The 20,218-nt window shown below is 33.3% G+C and overlaps 1 protein-coding gene across 1 annotated transcript in view; it reads right to left on the bottom strand.

Annotated features, from left to right (window-relative positions):
• Positions 1-19,991, bottom strand: part of LOC127726813 (uncharacterized) — a 78,744-nt gene extending 58,753 nt beyond the window's left edge. The window contains exons 1-4 of the mRNA XM_052234266.1: positions 19,871-19,991; positions 7,326-7,475; positions 4,416-4,565; positions 3,631-3,780 (exon numbers count right to left, since the gene is read on the bottom strand). Of these exons, the coding sequence (XP_052090226.1) occupies positions 3,631-3,780; positions 4,416-4,565; positions 7,326-7,475; positions 19,871-19,991 (571 nt within the window). The remainder of the gene's footprint in view (positions 1-3,630; positions 3,781-4,415; positions 4,566-7,325; positions 7,476-19,870) is intronic.
• Between the last annotated feature and the right edge of the window lie 227 nt (positions 19,992-20,218).

Raw genomic sequence — 20,218 nt, 5'->3', positions numbered from 1 at the left:
TGAATCGAGTTATCAGCAAACTATCAAAGATGTACATTCTTACTACTTTTTAATTTGTTTCTATTAAATTCTTCTTGACTTATCTTACTGTTCGTGTCTGTTCCTGTATTAGTTTTGTTCACCTCGTATAAAGTATCATCATCTTTTCTGGTCCTTTTATCAAAAGTGTGTATTCCTTTATTGTCATGTTCACCTACGTTAAGGTTAGAAACTGGCTCCGAATGGGAATGACTTCCAGCTGTAATAAGATACCACATAATGTTAATCATACAAATCTTTTCAGCACAATAATCATTTTTTTATCTCTATCAGCGGGAACATATGTCTAAAACTGAACATGATAAAATCAGACGAAACACTTAATTAAATACAACTACATACAAGAAAATTAAAAACCAATACTGCACCGTATCGAAAAGAAAGAAGTAACAGAATTTCACTATGTCTAACTTTTCCTGTTGTAATTATGCAGAAGGCAACTGTCACATTACATTTGAAGATAAGAACACATATGAATGATATTATTGCCAAATTGACAGATGTCATACAAGTTCAAAATACAATGGACAACATGCATGTTTTATCGCAAAACAAGCATTATACATGAATACAAACGAATGTTGATAGGGAGGAAGTCATTTAAACTTTGGAATTATATGTCAACGGAATTTTCAAAAAGGATATTTTTTTTTCTTTCGAGGATTTTTTTTGTCTAATATTGCCTCATAATCTATTTTGATATAATGAAATTTCATATAACAATATTCATGATTGCAATTAGAGTAACAGTTAAATCATACAACTTCCTATTTTATGAAGGAATGTTACTTTGTATAATAACTATGTCTCGTTTGCGATGAAGATATTTTACTTGTTTGTCGCAATGTGTTTTTCCTTAATTTGAATATTTCATGAAATGCAAATTTCCTATAAGTTAACATAAGCAAGTTCTGAAAATAATGTCATCAATCCACGAAAATTGGTGCTCAAGTTTTCAACATGCAAACAATCAAAGATGATGCAACCATAAATTCGTGTTCCTATGGGACAATCATTTCTATACAACTTGATCAAATATATAGTTTTTATCGAACATTTCTTCAGTAGCATACTAGTTATATAATAGATATAGGAAGACGTGGTATGAGTGCCAATGAGACAACTCTCCATCCAAGTTACAATTTATAAAAGTAAACCATTAAAGGTCAAGGTACGGCCTTCAACACGGAGCATTGGCCCACACCGAACAACAAGCTATAATAACTGTCCTTATGCTAAATACAAAACATCTCCTTTTCATTTTCGCAGTAGTGATAAACAAATGGAAAGATTAAACTAGTATAAAAAAACGTCTAATTCTATTTCTCGATTAGTGGAACAAGCAGTGTATATAAAGATATTAAAATAAAATATAAACAGTCCTTGGAAACACTTTGCTCATAAATATCGGTCTGATAAATATGATACACATTTACAAACAAACGAGACAATGATATACAATAATATACCTTATATACAATGTATTATTGCTGTTGTGTTGGACATTTGAAAAATCCTATTATGTTTCAGTTAATCAATCAGTTAGGATCGGTAAAGAATCTTTGTTCCTAAACCCGACTTTTCAAACTTGGCCACCATTTGAATTGTGAAAAACCCGATTAAATAAAATCTTAAACAACAAATCTCTTAAAGATCGCGTTTCTAAAATTCTGAATATTTCATTTAAATTTCAATTGAAATTAATATCTCTTAAAAATACAAATGAAAATAAGATTGATTGATTGTTGGTGTTTTTAGCGCTGCTTTTAAGCGACACTTTTGGGCTATTTCGTAGCGGCCAGTTTTTATTGGTGGAGGAAGCCGGAGTGCCCGGAGAAAACCACCGACCTTCGATAGGAAAACTGACAATCCTAGTCAATTATGATTGGAGTCGAGTGCACCCGCAAGAGCGGGGTTCGAACTCGCAACCTAAGTGTTGACTGGCTAGTGGTTACCATAGTAAAACTGCTTAGAACACTTGGCCACCGAGCCCCCCTGAAAATAAGATGCATAGTTCTTAAACAGTAACAAATATATTGGTGAAAATAAAATCAATATACAAATTTGCTTTTAAAAGTAATCTATTTACCATGAAAGCCATATCAAAGTTCAATTATTTGAGAAATAATTAGATCTATTCTAAATACATAAGAGTCGTTTAACATCGACAATATTGACATGATTCATGTTTCCGTAATAGGTGAAATAAACTCCACATCATTTGAATTCTAGGGTGGCAATCATACCACATATCTTTATATACATCTTGTGATCCGTTTATTTGGCAATCGCCAATGGCAGTCAGCAGGGTTTAAAAACATCAGTTGTTCGACCTGCTAGTCAAATGCGTTTTGTTACAATATACTTTTTCACTCATTTGGTCTTTTGAAAAATGTTGTTTCTGCTGTATTTAGACCCCTCTATCAAGAAATTTCTTTTGCATGCACACGTATAAAAATTGCGGTTTTTATCCAATGCAATCATAGATTTGAACGTTGTTTTCAATTTAGACTTGTTTATATTTTTTTCGATTGGGCTTGTACTATATTTGCCTTAGGGTGTATATGATCCGTTCATCCTATTTTGACTCTTTCAAAATTCAAGATTCTATCCTAAATTGAGGTAAATGATATGACCTTCCAAATACCGTTTCGATTCCTAACATCACTAAAGAGACATTAATTGTCGAAATCCGGAAATGGTGTACAAATTTGTGCACACCATGTTTGCGATATACCACCTTTTTCTTTAGTTAATTGTTTTCTGTTTGATAATAAATTAATAATAAGATCTATTTTGATGACATCTTGTGATCCGTTTATTTGGCAATCGCCAATGGCAGTCAGCAGGGTTTAAGAACATCAGTTGTTTGACCTGCTAGTCAAATGCGTTTTGTTAAAATATACTTGTTCACTCATTTGGTCTGTTGGAAAATGTTGTTTGTGCTGATTTTAGACCCCTCTGTCAAGAAATTTGTTTTGCATGCACACGTATAACAATTGCGGTTATTCAACCCATATATATATATATAAGTCTAAATTGAAAACAACGTTCAAACCTATGATTCCGTTGGATAAAAACCGCAATTTTATACTTCTGCATGCAAAACAAATTTCTTGGTAGAGAGGTCTAAATACAGCACAAACAACATTTTCCAAAGGACGAAAACAGTTAAAAAGTATATTCAAACAAAACGCATTTGACAAACAGGTCGAACAACGGATGTTCTTAAACCCTGCTGACTGCATTTGGCGATTGCAAAAACAAATCTGTCAGATGAATACAAGTTGTACTTCGTATGCGCAGCTCCGTTCTAGACACGGTTTTTTTTGTAATTTTGTCTGGTCGAACTTTCACAACAGTCATGGAATCCGACGAACGAGGTATAAATTTGGCGAGGCCTAAACTACACTTGTCGTGAAACTTCGATTAATTATCCATGTTATCTGTCAGATTAGTACATGTTGGCCTTTGTATAAGTTTTGTTAAAATTTCCCATTGAAATTGGACAGAATTATTCGGGTAGAAAACGTAAAACTCCCTTTAATGTTAAAGAATTAGCTCTTTATCTATTAGTTTGACTTATCTTACTTGTCGTTTCTGTTCCTGTATTGTTTTTGTTCTTCCCGTATAAAGTATCCCCATTGTTTCTAGTCTTTTCATCTGAAATGTGTATTCTTTTATTGTCATTTTCACCTACGTGTAGATAAGAAACTGGCTTCGACGGGGAATGACTTCCAGCTGTAATAAAATGTGACATAATGTATGTTTTACGAATTAATTCTTTTAATCTCGATCAGCGGGAAAATATGTCCTAAATGGAACTTAATATGTTTGTTTTGCAGCAGTCCAGGGATAATACAAAAGCAGTTTTAAGAAAGTGCAATTTATTGAAACTGAGAAATTATTTGTCAACGGATTTTAAAAAAGGATATTATTTTTTCTTTCATGTGAATAGGGTTTTTTTCTCATATTGCATTATACTCTTTTTATATCGTGAAATTCTATCTAAAAATTTTGATTGCGAGCAGAGCAATTGTTACGTTATACGTCATCTTGTTGTCTGAAGGAATGTTTCTTTTGATAAATACTATTTCTAGAATCATAGTTGGCGATACAGATACTCTACCTAACATTTTTCGCAATAAGTGTTTTCCTAAACTTAATCATTTTAAGAAATATAAATTTTCTATAAGTTTATAAGAAGAATTGCTTAATACGATGAAATCAAGAATGCGCGAACAAAGGTATTCTTCAATCTACGAAAGTAAGTACTTAAGAAAAAATGTGAATCGAGTTTTCAACAAACTATCAAAGATGTACATTCTTACTACTTTTTAATTTGTTTCTATTAAATTCTTCTTGACTTATCTTACTTTTCGTGTCTGTTCCTGTATTAGTTTTGTTCACCTCGTATAAAGTATCATCATCTTTTCTGGTCCTTTTATCAAAAGTGTGTATTCCTTTATTGTCATGTTCACCTACGTTAAGGTTAGAAACCGGCTCCGACAGAGAATGACTTCCAGCTGTAATAAGATACCACATAATTTTAAGCATACAAATCTTTTCAGCAAAATAAACATTTTTTATCTCTATCAGCGGGAAAAGATGTCTAAAACTGAACATGATAAAATCAGACGAAACACTTAATTAAATACAACTACATACAAGAAAATTAAAAACCAATACTGCACCGTATCGAAAAGAAAGAAGTAACAGAATTTCACTATGTCTAACTTTTCCTGTTGTAATTATGCAGAAGGCAACTGTCACATTACATTTGAAGATAAGAACACATATGAATGATATTATTGCCAAATTGACAGATGTCATACAAGTTCAAAATACAATGGACAACATGCATGTTTTATCGCAAAACAAGCATTATACATGAATACAAACGAATGTTGATAGGGAGGAAGTCATTTAAACTTTGGAATTATATGTCAACGGAATTTTCAAAAAGGATATTTTTTTTTCTTTCGAGGATTGTTTTTGTCTAATACTGCCTCATAATCTATTTTGATATAGTGAAATTTCATATAACAATATTCATGATTGCCATTAGAGTATCAGTTAAATCATACAACTTCCTATTTTATGAAGGAATGTTACTTTGTATAATAACTATGTCTCGTTTGCGATGAAGATATTTGACTTGTTTGTCGCAATGTGTTTTTCCTTAATTTGAATATTTCATGAAATGCAAATTTCCTATAAGTTTAAATAAGCAAGTCCTGAAAATAATGTCATCAATCCACGAAAATTGGTGCTCAAGTTTTCAACATGCAAACAATCAAAGATGATGCAACCATAAATTCGTGTTCCTATGGGACAATCATTTCTATACAACTTGATCAAATATATAGTTTTTATCGAACATTTCTTCAGTAGCATACTAGTTATATAATAGATATAGGAAGACGTGGTATCAGTGCCAATGAGACAACTCTCCATCCAAGTTACAATTTATAAAAGTAAACCATTAAAGGTCAAGGTACGGCCTTCAACACGGAGCATTGGCCCACACCGAACAACAAGCTATAATAACTGTCCTTATGCTAAATACAAAACATCTCCTTTTCATTTTCGCAGTAGTGATAAACAAATGGAAAGATTAAACTAGTATAAAAAAACGTCTTATTCTATTTCTCGATTAGTGGAACAAGCAGTGTATATAAAGAAATTAAAATAAAATATAAACAGTACTTGGAAACACTTTGCTCATAAATATCGGTCTGATAAATATGATACACATTTACAAACAAACGAGACAATGATATACAATAATATACCTTATATACAATGTATTATTGCTGTTGTGTTGGACATTTGAAAAATCCTATTATGTTTCAGTTAATCAATCAGTTAGGATCGGTAAAGAATCTTTGTTCCTAAACCCGACTTTTCAAACTTGGCCACCATTTGAATTGTGAAAAACCCGATTTAATAAAATCTTAAACAACAAATCTCTTAAAGATCGCGTTTCTAAAATTATGAATATTTCATTTAAATTTCAATTGAAATTAATATCTCTTAAAAATACAAATGAAAATAAGATTGATTGATTGTTGGTGTTTTAGCGCCGCTTTTAAGCGACACTTTTGGGCTATTTCGTAGCGGCCATTTTTTATTGGTGGAGGAAGCCGGAGTGCCCGGAGAAAAACCACCGACCTTCGATAGGAAAACTGACAATCCTAGTCAATTATGATTGGAGTCGAATGCACCCGCAAGAGCGGGGTTCGAACTCGCAACCTAAGTGTTGACTGGCTAGTGGTTACAGTAGTAAAACTGCTTAGAACACTTGGCCACCGAGCCCCCCTGAAAATAAGAGGCTCTTAAACAGTAACAATTATATTGGTGAAAATAAAATCAATATACAAATTTGCTTTTAAAAGTAATCTATTTACCATGAAAGCCATATCAAAGTTCAATTATTTGAGAAATAATTAGATCTATTCTAAATACATAAGAGTCGTTTAACATCGACAATATTGACATGATTCATGTTTCCGTAATAGGTGAAATAAACTCCACTTCATTTGAATTCTAGGGTGGCAATCATACCACATATCTTTATATACATCTTGTGATCCGTTTATTTGGCAATCGCCAATGGCAGTCAGCAGGGTTTAAAAACATCAGTTGTTCGACCTGCTAGTCAAATGCATTTTGTTACAATATACTTTTTCACTCATTTGGTCTTTTGAAAAATGTTGTTTCTGCTGTATTTAGACCCCTCTATCAAGAAATTTCTTTTGCATGCACACGTATAAAAATTGCGGTTTTTATCCAATGCAATCATAGATTTGAACGTTGTTTTCAATTTAGACTTGTTTATATTTTTTCGATTGGGCTTGTACTATATTTGCCTTCGTGTTTATATGATCCGTTCATCCTATTTTGACTCTTTCAAAATTCAAGATTCTATCCTAAATTGAGGTAAATGATATGACCTTCCAAATACCGTTTCGATTCCTAACATCACTGAAGAGACATTAATTGTCGAAATCCGGAAATGGTGTACAAATTTGTGCACACCATGTTTGCGATATACCATCTTTTCCTTTAGTTAATTGTTTTCTGTTTGATAATAAATTAATAATAAGATATATTTTGATGACATCTTGTGATCCGTTTATTTGGCAATCGCCAATGGCAGTCAGCAGGGTTTAAGAACATCAGTTGTTTGACCTGCTAGTCAAATGCTATAAAAAACTATCAAAGATGTACATTCTTACTACTTTTTAATTTGTTTCTATTAAATTCTTCTTGACTTATCTTACTTTTCGTGTCTGTTCCTGTATTAGTTTTGTTCACCTCGTATAAAGTATCATCATCTTTTCTGGTCCTTTTATCAAAAGTGTGTATTCCTTTATTGTCATGTTCACCTACGTTAAGGTTAGAAACCGGCTCCGACAGAGAATGACTTCCAGCTGTAATAAGATACCACATAATTTTAAGCATACAAATCTTTTCAGCAAAATAAACGGAATTTTCAAAAAGGATATTTTTTTTTCTTTCGAGGATATTTTTTGTCTAATATTGCCTCATAATCTATTTTGATATAGTGACATTTCATATACCAATATTCATGATTGCAATTAGAGCAACAGTTAAATCATACAACTTCCTATTTTATGAAGGAATGTTACTTTGTATAATAACTATGCTTCGTTTGCGATGAAGATATTTTACTTCATATAAAAATATAAATAAGTCAAATTAATAATAAAGATCCATTTTGTTACATCTTGTGATCCGTTTATTTGGCAATCGCCAATGGGAGTCAGCAGGGTTCCAGAACATCCGTTGTTCGACCTGTTAGTTAAATGCGTTTTGTTTAAATATACTTTTTCACTGTTTTGGTCTTTTAGAAAATGTTGTTTGTGTTTCATTTAGACCCCTCTACCAAGAAATTTGTTTTTCATGCACACATATAAAAAATTGTGGTTTTTATCCAACGCAGTCATAGGTTTGAACGTTGTTTTTAATTGAGACTTATTAATATTTTTTCGTTTGGGCTTGTATCATATTTGCCTCCGGGTTTATATGATCCGTTCATCCTATTTCGACTCTTCAAAATTCACGAGTCCAAATTGAGGTAAATTATATGGCCTTCAAAATTCCGTTTCAATTCCTAACATCACTGAAGAGACATTAATTGTCGAAATCCGGATATGGTGTACAAATTTTTGCACCTCATGTTTGCGGTATACCATCTTTTCTGCAAGTTTATTGTTTTCTGTTTGGTATCAAATTAATAAAAAAGATCCATTTACATCTTGTGATCCGTTTATTTGGCAATCGCCAATGGCAGTCAGCAGGGTTTAAGAATATCCGTTGTTCGACATGTTAGTCAAATGCGTTTTGTTTAAATATACTTTTTCACTGTTTTGGTCTTTTGGTGGTTGTGCTGTATATATATATATATGCTCGGCGGTGTTGTCGTAGAAGTAAGAAATAAAAAGGACAGGTTCCAGACCCGCTCGAGGAGGAAGTAAAGAATCAGATCAACTCTAACATTGTAAGGTTGATTTTCTAGGCACTTTATATATATCTATATATATATATATATATATATAAATCTATATACAAACAAGTCTAAATTGAAAACAACGTTCAAAGCTATGATTGCGTTGGATAAAAACCGCAACTTTTATACATGTACATACAAAACAAATTTCTTGGAAGAGGGGTCTAGATACAGCACAATATCGGCTTCGTTGGCAATAAAATATCTTTCAAACCTCCTCAAAGAATATATGTTGGTTAGTGTAAATCAATATTGTTCCTTAACATCCGTTTTTTTTTCTTAACATATATTCCAATTGAGGAATCAATTTGAACTGTCGGTTGAAGCTAAAAAAATTTAAACACATAACTTATAATTGCCTTACTTTTCAAAAACGAAAACAACTCTAAAAGATCGAGCTCGCGCGCTATTTTTCCTTGGATATCGTTAATGTAGGGTGAAGCTCTTTCCCACTAACCAACGACGACTAGCATACAATAAATGAACACTATTTATGAAATTGGAGCTCCTTAACAAGAACAATACTTGTAAATGTGAAATCTTAGACCTTATTATCAACAATTCGTGTCAATACTTGAATCAAAATTGTTTTGATATTTCATTGCAATTCAATGCTCGTTTCAGTTTTATATCTTTTTTAGGCCTCAAATATTTTAAATTATGAATAACCTCTTCTAATTGAGTAATTCTTTGATAACTATAAATGCGCACAATATAGACTATTATTTATTATTGTTACCGATTTTCTACGTACAAAAAAAAATATTGTGCACAGAGTGAAGAAAACTAAGAGTTTTATGTAAAAGTTCTTAGGTTGTACAAAATTACCGGTTTTTTTATTCAGATCCCACGCATCTTCGTCATCACTGCTATCTAGTGAATGATTCGCTGGTGAGGTTCCTAAGATATACAACACATAATATATATTTTAACGTTCTTTCTTTGACCAGAAAAAAATCTTCGGAATAGTGGATTACAATGTTTGTGTTATGCTGTATAAAAACTCTAAGTGACATGAAACCATCCTGTTCGTTTAACATTTTTGAAATATAATGATTCATCAAACATGGTGAAAAGACATGACCTGGGATAATTAAAAATGTTATTATGATTAGATGTAATTAATTACAAATTTTAAAGTAAAGTAATGTAATGTCGAATTGAGCATGTTTTCAATTACCTGCAATTGAAAAAAATTAATTACATTGCACTTTGCCATATAAGTATGAATTACTTTTCATTTACTTTCACTCAAAATTAAATATTTATTATAATCCTGATTTGTATCTAATTTATTTTTTCTCATATACATACATTTTTTTACTTCCAAAAACAAGTCTGTAAAATGCTATCATAATGATTGTTCTACTGTAATAAGCAGGAGCTTGAATGTTTTTTATTAATTAAGTGACTCACATGACTACAGTTGGGTGCGGACCAAGCATTACATAAAGTTAACACACGTTAACTCCGCGTGCACATATTTCGTTAGTTAACTTCATTTTTCGCGTTTACTAGTAAACGCGCTTTAACTATAACTACGTTAACGCGGTCGAATGGTAATTTCTAATGTCTACCCGAGTAAACGTGTAGTCAGTAGTAAAGAGGCGTTTGCTTCAGATTTCACTAGTTTATTTCTACGTGCACTTAAAAGTAAACGGGCGTTTACTACAGATTTCACAAGTGTATTTTTACGTGCACTTGAAAGTAAACGCGCGTTTACTTTTCGCGTTAACTGATTGTGTAAATTATAAAATAAACTTCGAGTACATTTGTACATTTTTTTTATTTTGTTAAAACGGCTTTAACTTAATATTTAACGTATATGTGTTTGAAACCGTAACAATTCAAACACACGTTTAATTCGAAATATTAACTTTTATTTATTGCAAAAAATCAGTTCCAATAACTTTAAATAGCGGAACCGTCGTAGAAATGCATTTAAATCCTTTCTAGAAACTTGAACATTATCTGATCGTATCAACTAATCTCTAACTTCAGTAATGTTTTTGCCAGATCTTCTAAACTTATCCTCTCTCAAATGTAAACTGAAAGTCTTGTAGGTTTTACAGTTCCAGGATAAATATCCATTTTGTACTTATATACTATGATTTATTTTCAATTAATTAAATAGGTGTTATATCATTAACTATAATCGTCAATATGTCAATCGAAAATGGACAGTTTCTCATTGTGATATGTTAGGTCAGTGTATCCAGGATACGATGACAATATGCGTTATCGCGCGTTTACCACAAACAGTAAACATGCGTTTACTTTTTACAAAAGTAGAAGGCACGCCTTTTTTCACGTTTACGCGGAAGTAAACGCGAAAGTAAACGCCCGTTTACTCTTACCAAAATTAGAAGACGCGCCATTTTCGCGTTAACGCGGGGGTAAACGCGAAAGAAAACGCCCGTTTACATTTTATGTCTACTGAAATTTCGGAGTTAACGCAGAATAAACGCAGCGTTTACATGAAGTGCACGCTAGTAAACGCCGCGTTAACTTTTCCGCCAGTCTACATGTGTTGCTTGGTCTGCACCCGACTGAATTAGGCTTAAGTTAAGAAACCTTAAAATATAGTTAGATATTCTAGGTAAACATTTAAAATTTTTTAGGAAATGTTTCAACAATAAAAATATATATTCATTCATATGCAAAGGGACACTGGATTCAAATTGTAATTTATGTTTGATTCTGACAAACTGTTATATTTAGTTTACTATTTTAAAAAATTCGCAATGTTAAAAGTTTATTATTTCTGATTTACAGAGAAAGCATAGGAAAGAACATGCGAGCTCTAATAAATTTAGATGCATCTCGATTGAGTCAAACGGAATACAAGAATTAAGAAAATAATAAAATATGTGAAATCTAATGTGAGGAAAACACAGATAACTGATGCTCTTGTATCATTTGTTACTTTTAAAAGAGGGGCAAAAGATACCAGAGGGACATTCAAACTCATAGATCGAAAGTAAACTGACAACGATTTGGCAAAAGAAGAAAAAGACAAACATACAAATAATAGTACACAAGACACAACATAGAAAATTAAAGACCAAAAATTGGGGGTGATCTCAGGTGCTCCGGAAGGGTAAGCAGATCCTGCTCCACATGTGGCACTCGTCGTGTTGCTCATGTTTTTACAAACCCCGTTAAATAGTCTAATTCGGTAGGTCATATTCGTGAAAAGGGAACGGGATTGTAGTTACGACATAAGGAACAACTTTATCCTTTGTCCATGTTGCCCGCGGTAGACAGATAATGTTCTAGACATTTACTTCGAAAAACTTATTCCAAGAACATAAAGAACCAAGTACCATGAAGGAAGCATCTATCTTAACAAAACAAATAAGAAATTCGGGTGAATTGCATATTGCATATTGATTAAAGCATGAACTAAAGTAACCCAAAAATGTATGCCTAACAATTGATTTGTGGTCAAGCAGTCAAATGATATGGTTCATAGAAAGAGTTGTTTAGTTTATCTATTATGATATAGCTAAAACATGTCTTTTGACAAAATTAATTGAAATGTAATTAATTACATTGAAAATGTAATTGATTTTAGAATCAATGTAATTTAAATAAAATTCATTACATTTTAAAATCAATGTAATTGTAATATCATTATTTTTTCTAAAATGAAATTGACCCCAGGTCTGCATGATTGAGTAAATATAAGATATCTGTGCACTTGATGTCAACTGTTTTTTATGAAGTTAGTGTACAAGTGTCTATGCAGTGTTTTGTACATTGGCGCTTGTCTTTTCTTCGTTTTTCCGGGTTTTTTTTTCATAGCATTGACAGATTCTATTCGATTTATGACTTTTGGATGTGCCTATTGTATCTTACACCTTTCTTTTATATCTTTTCAATTACCCGTTAAACGGTCAACGTCGTCGAACACACTATATATATTCAACGTATTGGAAACCAAATATACCAATTGTCAGAAATCATCGTTATCGATATCTATATGTAATATGTAATATGTATTATTTGTGTCAAATATAAAGAACAAGTTTTATCAGATGTGGTATTATTGCCAATGAGATAACTCTTCATAAGAGACCAAATGTTTGTGAACGTGCTTCTCATTATTGTTTACAGCACGAGTTGATTTGACATTCTTTCTTTATTGAAACCGGTAAAAATCGACACTCAATGCCTTTGCAGGGTAATTGTATCTAACATTCCTGTGGATTTTTTTTAAACCATGATGTTGTCTATTTGTTTTCGACATAGAAGTTTGAATATCTCTTTTGTATCTTTCGTCCCTCTTTTAAGCGCAAAAATGAATGGCAATTATTCTTTATCCTCGCTTTCCTACGAGGCTTTCTCTAATTCCCTCTTTAAAAATCTAGATCTGGGTTTTGTTTTTTTTTTCAAATTTATGGTGTTATTAGCATTTTAGACTTTATTCCTATATCAGGGAGGAGTTTCAATGAACACACGTTGAGAATATATCATTTTTTACCGCTTTTCATGCCATCATCATGTACATTCGCATGTGGAATGTTTTTTCTTTCTGTTGAACTCCTCGCCGATGTATGTCTTTTTTTATTCACCTGGTAAGATATTGCCTTTTCCGTTTTCACTGCTGAATATCTTTTTTCTTCAACTTGATCATTATTACTGAACACAATCAACTCATTCCTGTTCAAGTTTTGCATATTATTTACACAATCTACGCTGTATGGTGGATTTCGACATACATCCGTTGGCAAGTTATCTAATCCGTCTTGAGTTTGTTTTCTCGTGCAAAAATTACCCATTTTTTCTTCATCGTAAGATATTTTGAATGGATTTTTAAGATAAGTTACTCCATCACTTTAATGATTTCAATTAGGATGCTCACTATAATAAATATAAAAAGATGTCGTTTGAGCGCCAATGAGAAGACTCTCCATCCAATGGTTATTTTCAACCTGAATACAAATAATTACAAAATTAGGAACATTCAATTCTTCATTCAATCTTGTCAAGCAATACATTTTACTTGAGGGACAGTTTAAGCTACGTAAATGCAAAAAACACTATACATTTCATGCGTCGAAAGCGTATTTCATGATAAATATCATTTCCAAACATTTCATTTTTTCTCACGGAAAGTATAAATAACAAGTAATTCGTAAATGATTGTATACATAAGAAAAAAAAACGAATTATATCAGAATATATTTTATTCAATGTGTCTTTATGGAGGCAGAAACCAGCGGCCCAAAGTCTGGATCGATAATTTCTAAAAAAAATTTAAACCAACACTTATATATTCTTTGTAAGTATTAACTATTGAATATAAAACAAAATACCAGAAGCATTCTCAAACACCAACAGCAAAATTGGAATCGTTATCAATTTGACAATTAACCCAAAATTTTACGAACAGTTTATTCGATGTTTTAGCCTTAAACATACTTGTATAATCAAATAAAAAAGTGCATATCAATCATCTGGAATAAGAAAGACTTTCGTTTTGGCAAAGAAAATATCCTGATCAGTTCTGTTATGTACATGTCTAATTCCAACAACGGTCACTTTCAGAGTTAAAATTATTAAGATTGATTTGAGATGGAAACTTCATTTCATTATTTAGAGATTATATCCTGTTAATATGAATATATCAAGATTTCTAACATGACGTTCTTCAAACGCTTTGAGTACACACCCGTGGTAAAATATGAATATATTGTTTGGGCTGTTCCGATCGTACTCCCGCGTCATATGCTTTTTTATGAATGAGCTACCCAACGTCATAGAACGATGACGTAAGAATAAAAACATTTTACGGGAAAATACACGCTTGTGAAACAGAAAATCATCACAACAAGGAAACGTAAACAAACGATGCTAAAATGTGTTATATAAGCCATTTTTTGTTTCCATATAAGATATATAAATACAATTATCATTTAGATTCATTCAAACCTATCTAAATATGTCATTGTAAATAGTTTAAGCATGCCATTTATTCAGTTTGCTCGGTCCTTTTTCGTCAATTTAATAGTGCGTTTATTTATGGGAACGGCAAATACTGCCTTCACCTAGAGCGCTTCGATCCAAAAGAATTGCCGTATTTGTCCTATTAGAATCGAAATAATTCATGGGGGCTTAAATATATCGTGATTTTACCATGGGTTGTCCCTTTATGCCGATATTTTACCCCTCGCTATCACTCAGGGTAAAATATTTGTCATAAAGGGCCAACCCGTGGTGAAATCACGATATATTCAAGTCCCCATGAATTATTTCTTAAATATACACAGCACTAACAACATTTTCCAAAAGGCCAAAAAAGTGAAAAAGTATATTTTAACAAAACGCATTTGACTAGAATGTAAAAAAACGGATGTTCTTAAACCCTGCTAAACGGTTTTGTTACATCTGGTGATCCGTTTATTTGGCAATCGCCAATGGCAGTCATCAGGGTTTTAGAAGATCCGTTGTTCGACCTGCTAGTCAAATGCGTTTTGTTAAAATATACTTTCACTTTTTTGGTCTTTTGGAAATTGTTGTTTGTGCTGTATTTAGACCCATCTACCAAGAAATTTGTTTTGCATACACACACGTATAAGAATTGCGGTTTTTATCCAACGCAATCATAGGTTTGAACGTTGTTTTCAATTTAGACTTGTTAATTTATATATATATTCAAGAGTCTATCCTAAATTGAGGAAAATTATATGGCCTTCCAAATACAGTTTCGATCCCTAACTTCACTGAAGAGACATTAATAGTCAGAATCCGGATATGGTGTAAAAATTTTTGCACCTCATGTTTGTGGAATACCATCTTTTCCACAAGTTTATTGCGTTTGGGCTTGTATTATATTTTCCTTAGGGTTTATATGATCCGTTCATCCTATTTCGACTGTTTAAAATTCAAGAGTCTATCCTAAATTGAGGTAAATTATATGGCCTTCCAAATACCGTTTCGATCCCTAACATCACTAAAGAGACATTAATTGTCGAAATCCGGATATGGTGTACAAATTGTTGCACTTCATGTTTGTGGTATACGATCTTTTCCACAAGTTTATTGTTTTCTGTTTGGTATTAAATTAATATTAAGATCTATTTCGTTAGATCTGGTGATCAATTTATTTGGCAATCGCCAATGGCAGTCAGCAGGGTTTAAGAACATCAGTTGTTCGACCTGTTAGTCAAATACGTTTTGTTAAAATAGACTTGTTCACTTTTTTGGGTCTTATTGGAAATTGTTGTTTATGCTGTTTTTAGACCCCTCTACCAAGAAATTTGTTTTACATGCACACGTATAAAAATTGCGGTTTTTATCCAACGCAATCATATGTTTGAACGTTGTTTTCAATTTAGACTTATATATATATTTTTCGTTTGGGCTTGTATTATATTTTCCTTCGGGTTTATATGATCCGTTCATCCTATTTCGACTCTTTAAAATTCAAGAGTCTATCCTAAATTGAGGTAAATTATATGGCCTTCCAAATACCGTTTCGATCCCTAACATCACTGAAGAGACATTAATTGTCGAAATCCGGATATGGTGTACAATTCTTTTTATAAACGTAACTGTTGTACATGCGGTAGTGATTTAACTTTCGGACTTAACGAAATATGTTCTAGCTCTTTCACGTACCTGTCTTGTTGTGTATCTTTGATATATAAATTCATAGCTAATGAAATTTCCTCTTTTGTTAGAATTGTCTTAAGTTTCCTGTCACCTTGTGAACTCCTAAGTCGATAGGGACGTTGTTTCTGACAGTTCTTTACAAATTTCAAGACGTTACCAGTCACAGTTAAAAGTTTATGTAGATCAGAATACCGGGAACATCTATGATTTGTGATATTCCCTGCGGATCACTTGGTATTTTGTCGTCAACTCTGTGTGTCTCTGTTCCTGTGATATTGGATAGCTGAGTGCTTATTTTCATATTTCCTGTCCACGAAGGCCATTTACGCTCGTCCGTTATACCACTGGGGTCCATTCCTCTATAGTTTCGAATCTTCAAATTGCGATGCAGTTATACCACGTGTTTGTAGGTCAGCTGGGTTCATTTCTGTGGGTACATATTTCCATTCATGAGTTTCATTTAATTCGTTAATTTCACTAACACGATTTTTTACTTGTTTAACGATTTCGATGAGGTGATCCAATGTAGAACTATTTGGCTATCGCTCCAAAATACTGCTCTTTTAATCCCTAAGTTTTGGATTACATCTTTTGAGAGTTGTGCTCCGATCACTGCAGCCATTAATTCTAATTTCGGTAAAGTTATGAATTTCAACGGTGCAACACGGTTCTTTGCGATAACAAGTGTCGATACTGTGCCTTAACTCAAGTAAACGGAAGCTCCGTATGCTTTCTGACTTGCATAAAAAAAAATGTGTAGAGTAGAGTCGCTGGTTTCCACGTCATGGTTTGCAAAATAGTATCTCTGTATTTTAAGTTTCGTAGTTAACTGTAAGATGTCATTCTTTACATAGGTCTATTCGTTTTCAATTTCTTTCGGTAGTGTCTCGTCCCATGCATATCCTTTTTTCCAAAGTTCCTGAATAAGTGTTTTTGCTCTAATGGTGATCGGTCCAAGTAGTCCTAACGGATAATAAATAGCGGAAGACTGTCGCAAAAGTTCACGTTTGGTCAATTGAGTGTCCATCTTTAATTGTTTCGTTTCGGCAAAGCTGAGTGTATCTAAGTCTGCATTCCAGCGCTTCCCCAATATTTTCGTCTCCTTGTCTGCATCTAGTACTTTTTCCGATAGTGCCAAATCTCTGAGTTTGTCGTTGTTTGACATCCACGACCGTAAGTTGAAGCTTCCCTGTTTGAGTAATTCTCTTGATTCATTGAAGTATTTCACTGCTGCCTCTTCGGAGTCCATGCTAGAAAATCACATTGTCAACATACAAGTTTTCTTGTAAAATTGAAGATACTTTGCTCGGATTCATCGATATATGTTTTAGCAAAGTGGCGTTTAAAATGAATTGCAAACACGTCGCTCCAAAAAGTACAACTTTACATCTGTACATTATCAATTCACTTGTTGAGTCAGTTGAATCGGACAACCAAAAGAATCTTCTGGCGTCTTGGTCTTCATTGTCAAGTCTTACTTGTAAAAATGCCTTTTCTATGTCTGTTGTGATGCCATATTTTCCTAATCTAAATCTTGTAAGAATGTTTGTTAATTTATTCAAAATAGGTGGTGCTGAAGATAGGCAGTCATTTAGGCTGGGTAAATCTGGATTTCCACGGCAACTGCAGTCATATACAATTCTAATAGGGGTCGTGTTTGATTCCTTCTTAACGGGATGGTGCGGTATGTAGTGGATTCGTCCATTTTCGCAATCGATTTCTGTAGAGGGTACCTTTTCTATGAAGTCTTTCGTCTCCTGTTCTTTGATTATCTTATCGTGTAGATTTATCATTCTGGGTCCTCCTTCTTGCTACATATTCATTAGTGGGTAACTCTGGGTGATCTGGTTTCCATGGTAGTTTTGCGACATATTTATTTTCCTTAAAAGTTATGCTAGAGTTTTGGTACTCAAGCAGTAGTTTTTGTACATTTTAAGTGTTTTTGTCAGAATCCGTCTTTAATCCGCTCGACTCAATTTCCCAAAATTTCTGTAAATCGCACTCCTCGGGTTTGTGCGCCACTAAAACATTCATCATCGTAGAGTTCCATTGTGAAGTGTATGTACCTGTGTTCAGTGGTCCTGATAGCAAATAACCTATTTTGGATTTAACCGCTGTTGGTCCGTCACCTCAAATAATTTCATCTTGTACTAAAGACCAGTAGTAATCTGCTCCAACGAGTAGTGAAATGTTAAACTTTTCATCCTGCGTGACTGGGTGGGCAAGTTGTAATCCTCGTAAATAGGACAAGCTGTTGATGTTTACCCGTTTCTTCATATGTATCGGTGGAACAATAATTACTTCCATTGGAACTCTTTCTTTTCTTTCGGTTTCAATCAATAATGTTGATTTCTCCAGGTTGCGTACCTCACCTTCTTTCCCGCCAAATGCAGAACTTTGTATGCTTACTATACCAGTTGGTTTGATATGGAGTTTTTCTATTAATTCTTGAGAAATAAACGAGTTTTGAGCGCCTTCATCGAGTAGAATGTTAGTCATAACACTTTCATCATGGTACCATACGAGCGCTACGGCAGTTTTTAATAAAATTTCGGTATGTGCTGTAACGACAGAATGCATAGCGGTGCTCTTTATTTCTATAGTACTTAGTACATCTTCATTGACAGGTTTTGTGAAGGCTTTATTTTCATTTGAAGTGGAATTTCTATTTTGTAAATTATTACGGCATATGCTGCTATGATGTTTCTTACTGCAATTTCGGCAACTATATTTTGCCTTACATTCCGAAACCTTGTGACTACCAAAAACAGTTAAAGCAAACTCGTTTTTCCTTTACAATTTGTGTGCGGGCGTTTATATCGGTGATCTTTGTACATTCATTTGGGTGATGCGAGTTTTGACAAAACAATCACGGCATTTTATTCTTAAATTTACCATTGTCGTTACTATCTCTAGACCCTGTTGACCTCCATCTTTTATTTGTAGTTTCTGTCACGAATGATCCGGTGGGGATAATATCGGTTTTAATAGCATTGGCGTTAGCGGCCTCTTGAATACAAATTTCTTTCTTTATGGCTTTGCGTAAACTTGAAATATCCCAATCATCATTACTGTGGTATCGAGAAATGTTTTGTCTGACAAAACATGGAAGTTTGTTAAGTATTAGTGGTATTAATAGGCTTCCGTACGATTCCTGATATCGACCAATTCCTTCTAGTTCACGTATATTAATTTCTATTGTGTCACTGAACGATTTCAGTCCCCTAACTCCGGGCTTTGGTGCAGGCAAATTTAGCAAGTTTTGCATGTATGCGTTAACTATTTTGTGTTGTTGACCAAATCTCTCGCTTGGTTATAATTTTTACTAGTAATTTGCATTCCCGATATACACTAACTAGCTTCTCCGTAAAGTTGTGATTTTAGATAGTTATATCGTTGCACGTCACTCAATGAAGGATTTTCATGTACGGCAGAATTATAGGAATCCCAAAAGGCTGACCATTCTAGTAGATTTCCGCCGAAAGTGGGTGGGCAGGTTGAGTTTAGGCAATTTGTTATAATGACTTGACGATACAGAGGTGGGCATGCTTGACTGGCTTACACTTGTTTGTTCTGAGTTGAAATTTATCGGATTTGAATGTTCTTGCACGCTGGGGTTAGTGTATATGAAATCTGGTGCTTTAGGGTTTAATGCGGATTGATTTTTTGACAGACTAACTTCTTTGATATGTTTCTCAATTTTCGTAATTCCAATTTGTAACTCTAACTCGTATCTGTCAACTTCTTCAATTTCTTCGTCGAGGTCTTCTTCTTCTTCAATAGTTTCCAAAATCATCTCATTAAGATCGGACAATGTTTTTTGCTTGGTTTTGATAAGCTCCATCATGGATTTCAGGTTGACAACATCTTGTTGCGGTTCTTCTGTCGGGTCTCCTTTTTCAGTAGCTTTATTACTGCTCGTCGATGTGCTGCTCGTACTGTTTTGAGTTTCGAACTCATCTCTATTTGTTTTTGTCACGGCACCAATATCTTGAGGGTTATTAAAATTGTTAGACTTGTGAA

The sequence above is a fragment of the Mytilus californianus genome, unplaced genomic scaffold (assembly GCF_021869535.1).
Source record: "Mytilus californianus isolate M0D057914Y unplaced genomic scaffold, xbMytCali1.0.p SCAF_18, whole genome shotgun sequence".
In the NCBI taxonomy this organism is placed as follows: Eukaryota; Metazoa; Mollusca; class Bivalvia; order Mytilida; family Mytilidae; genus Mytilus; species Mytilus californianus.
This window is presented reverse-complemented; position numbering and strand designations above follow the sequence as displayed.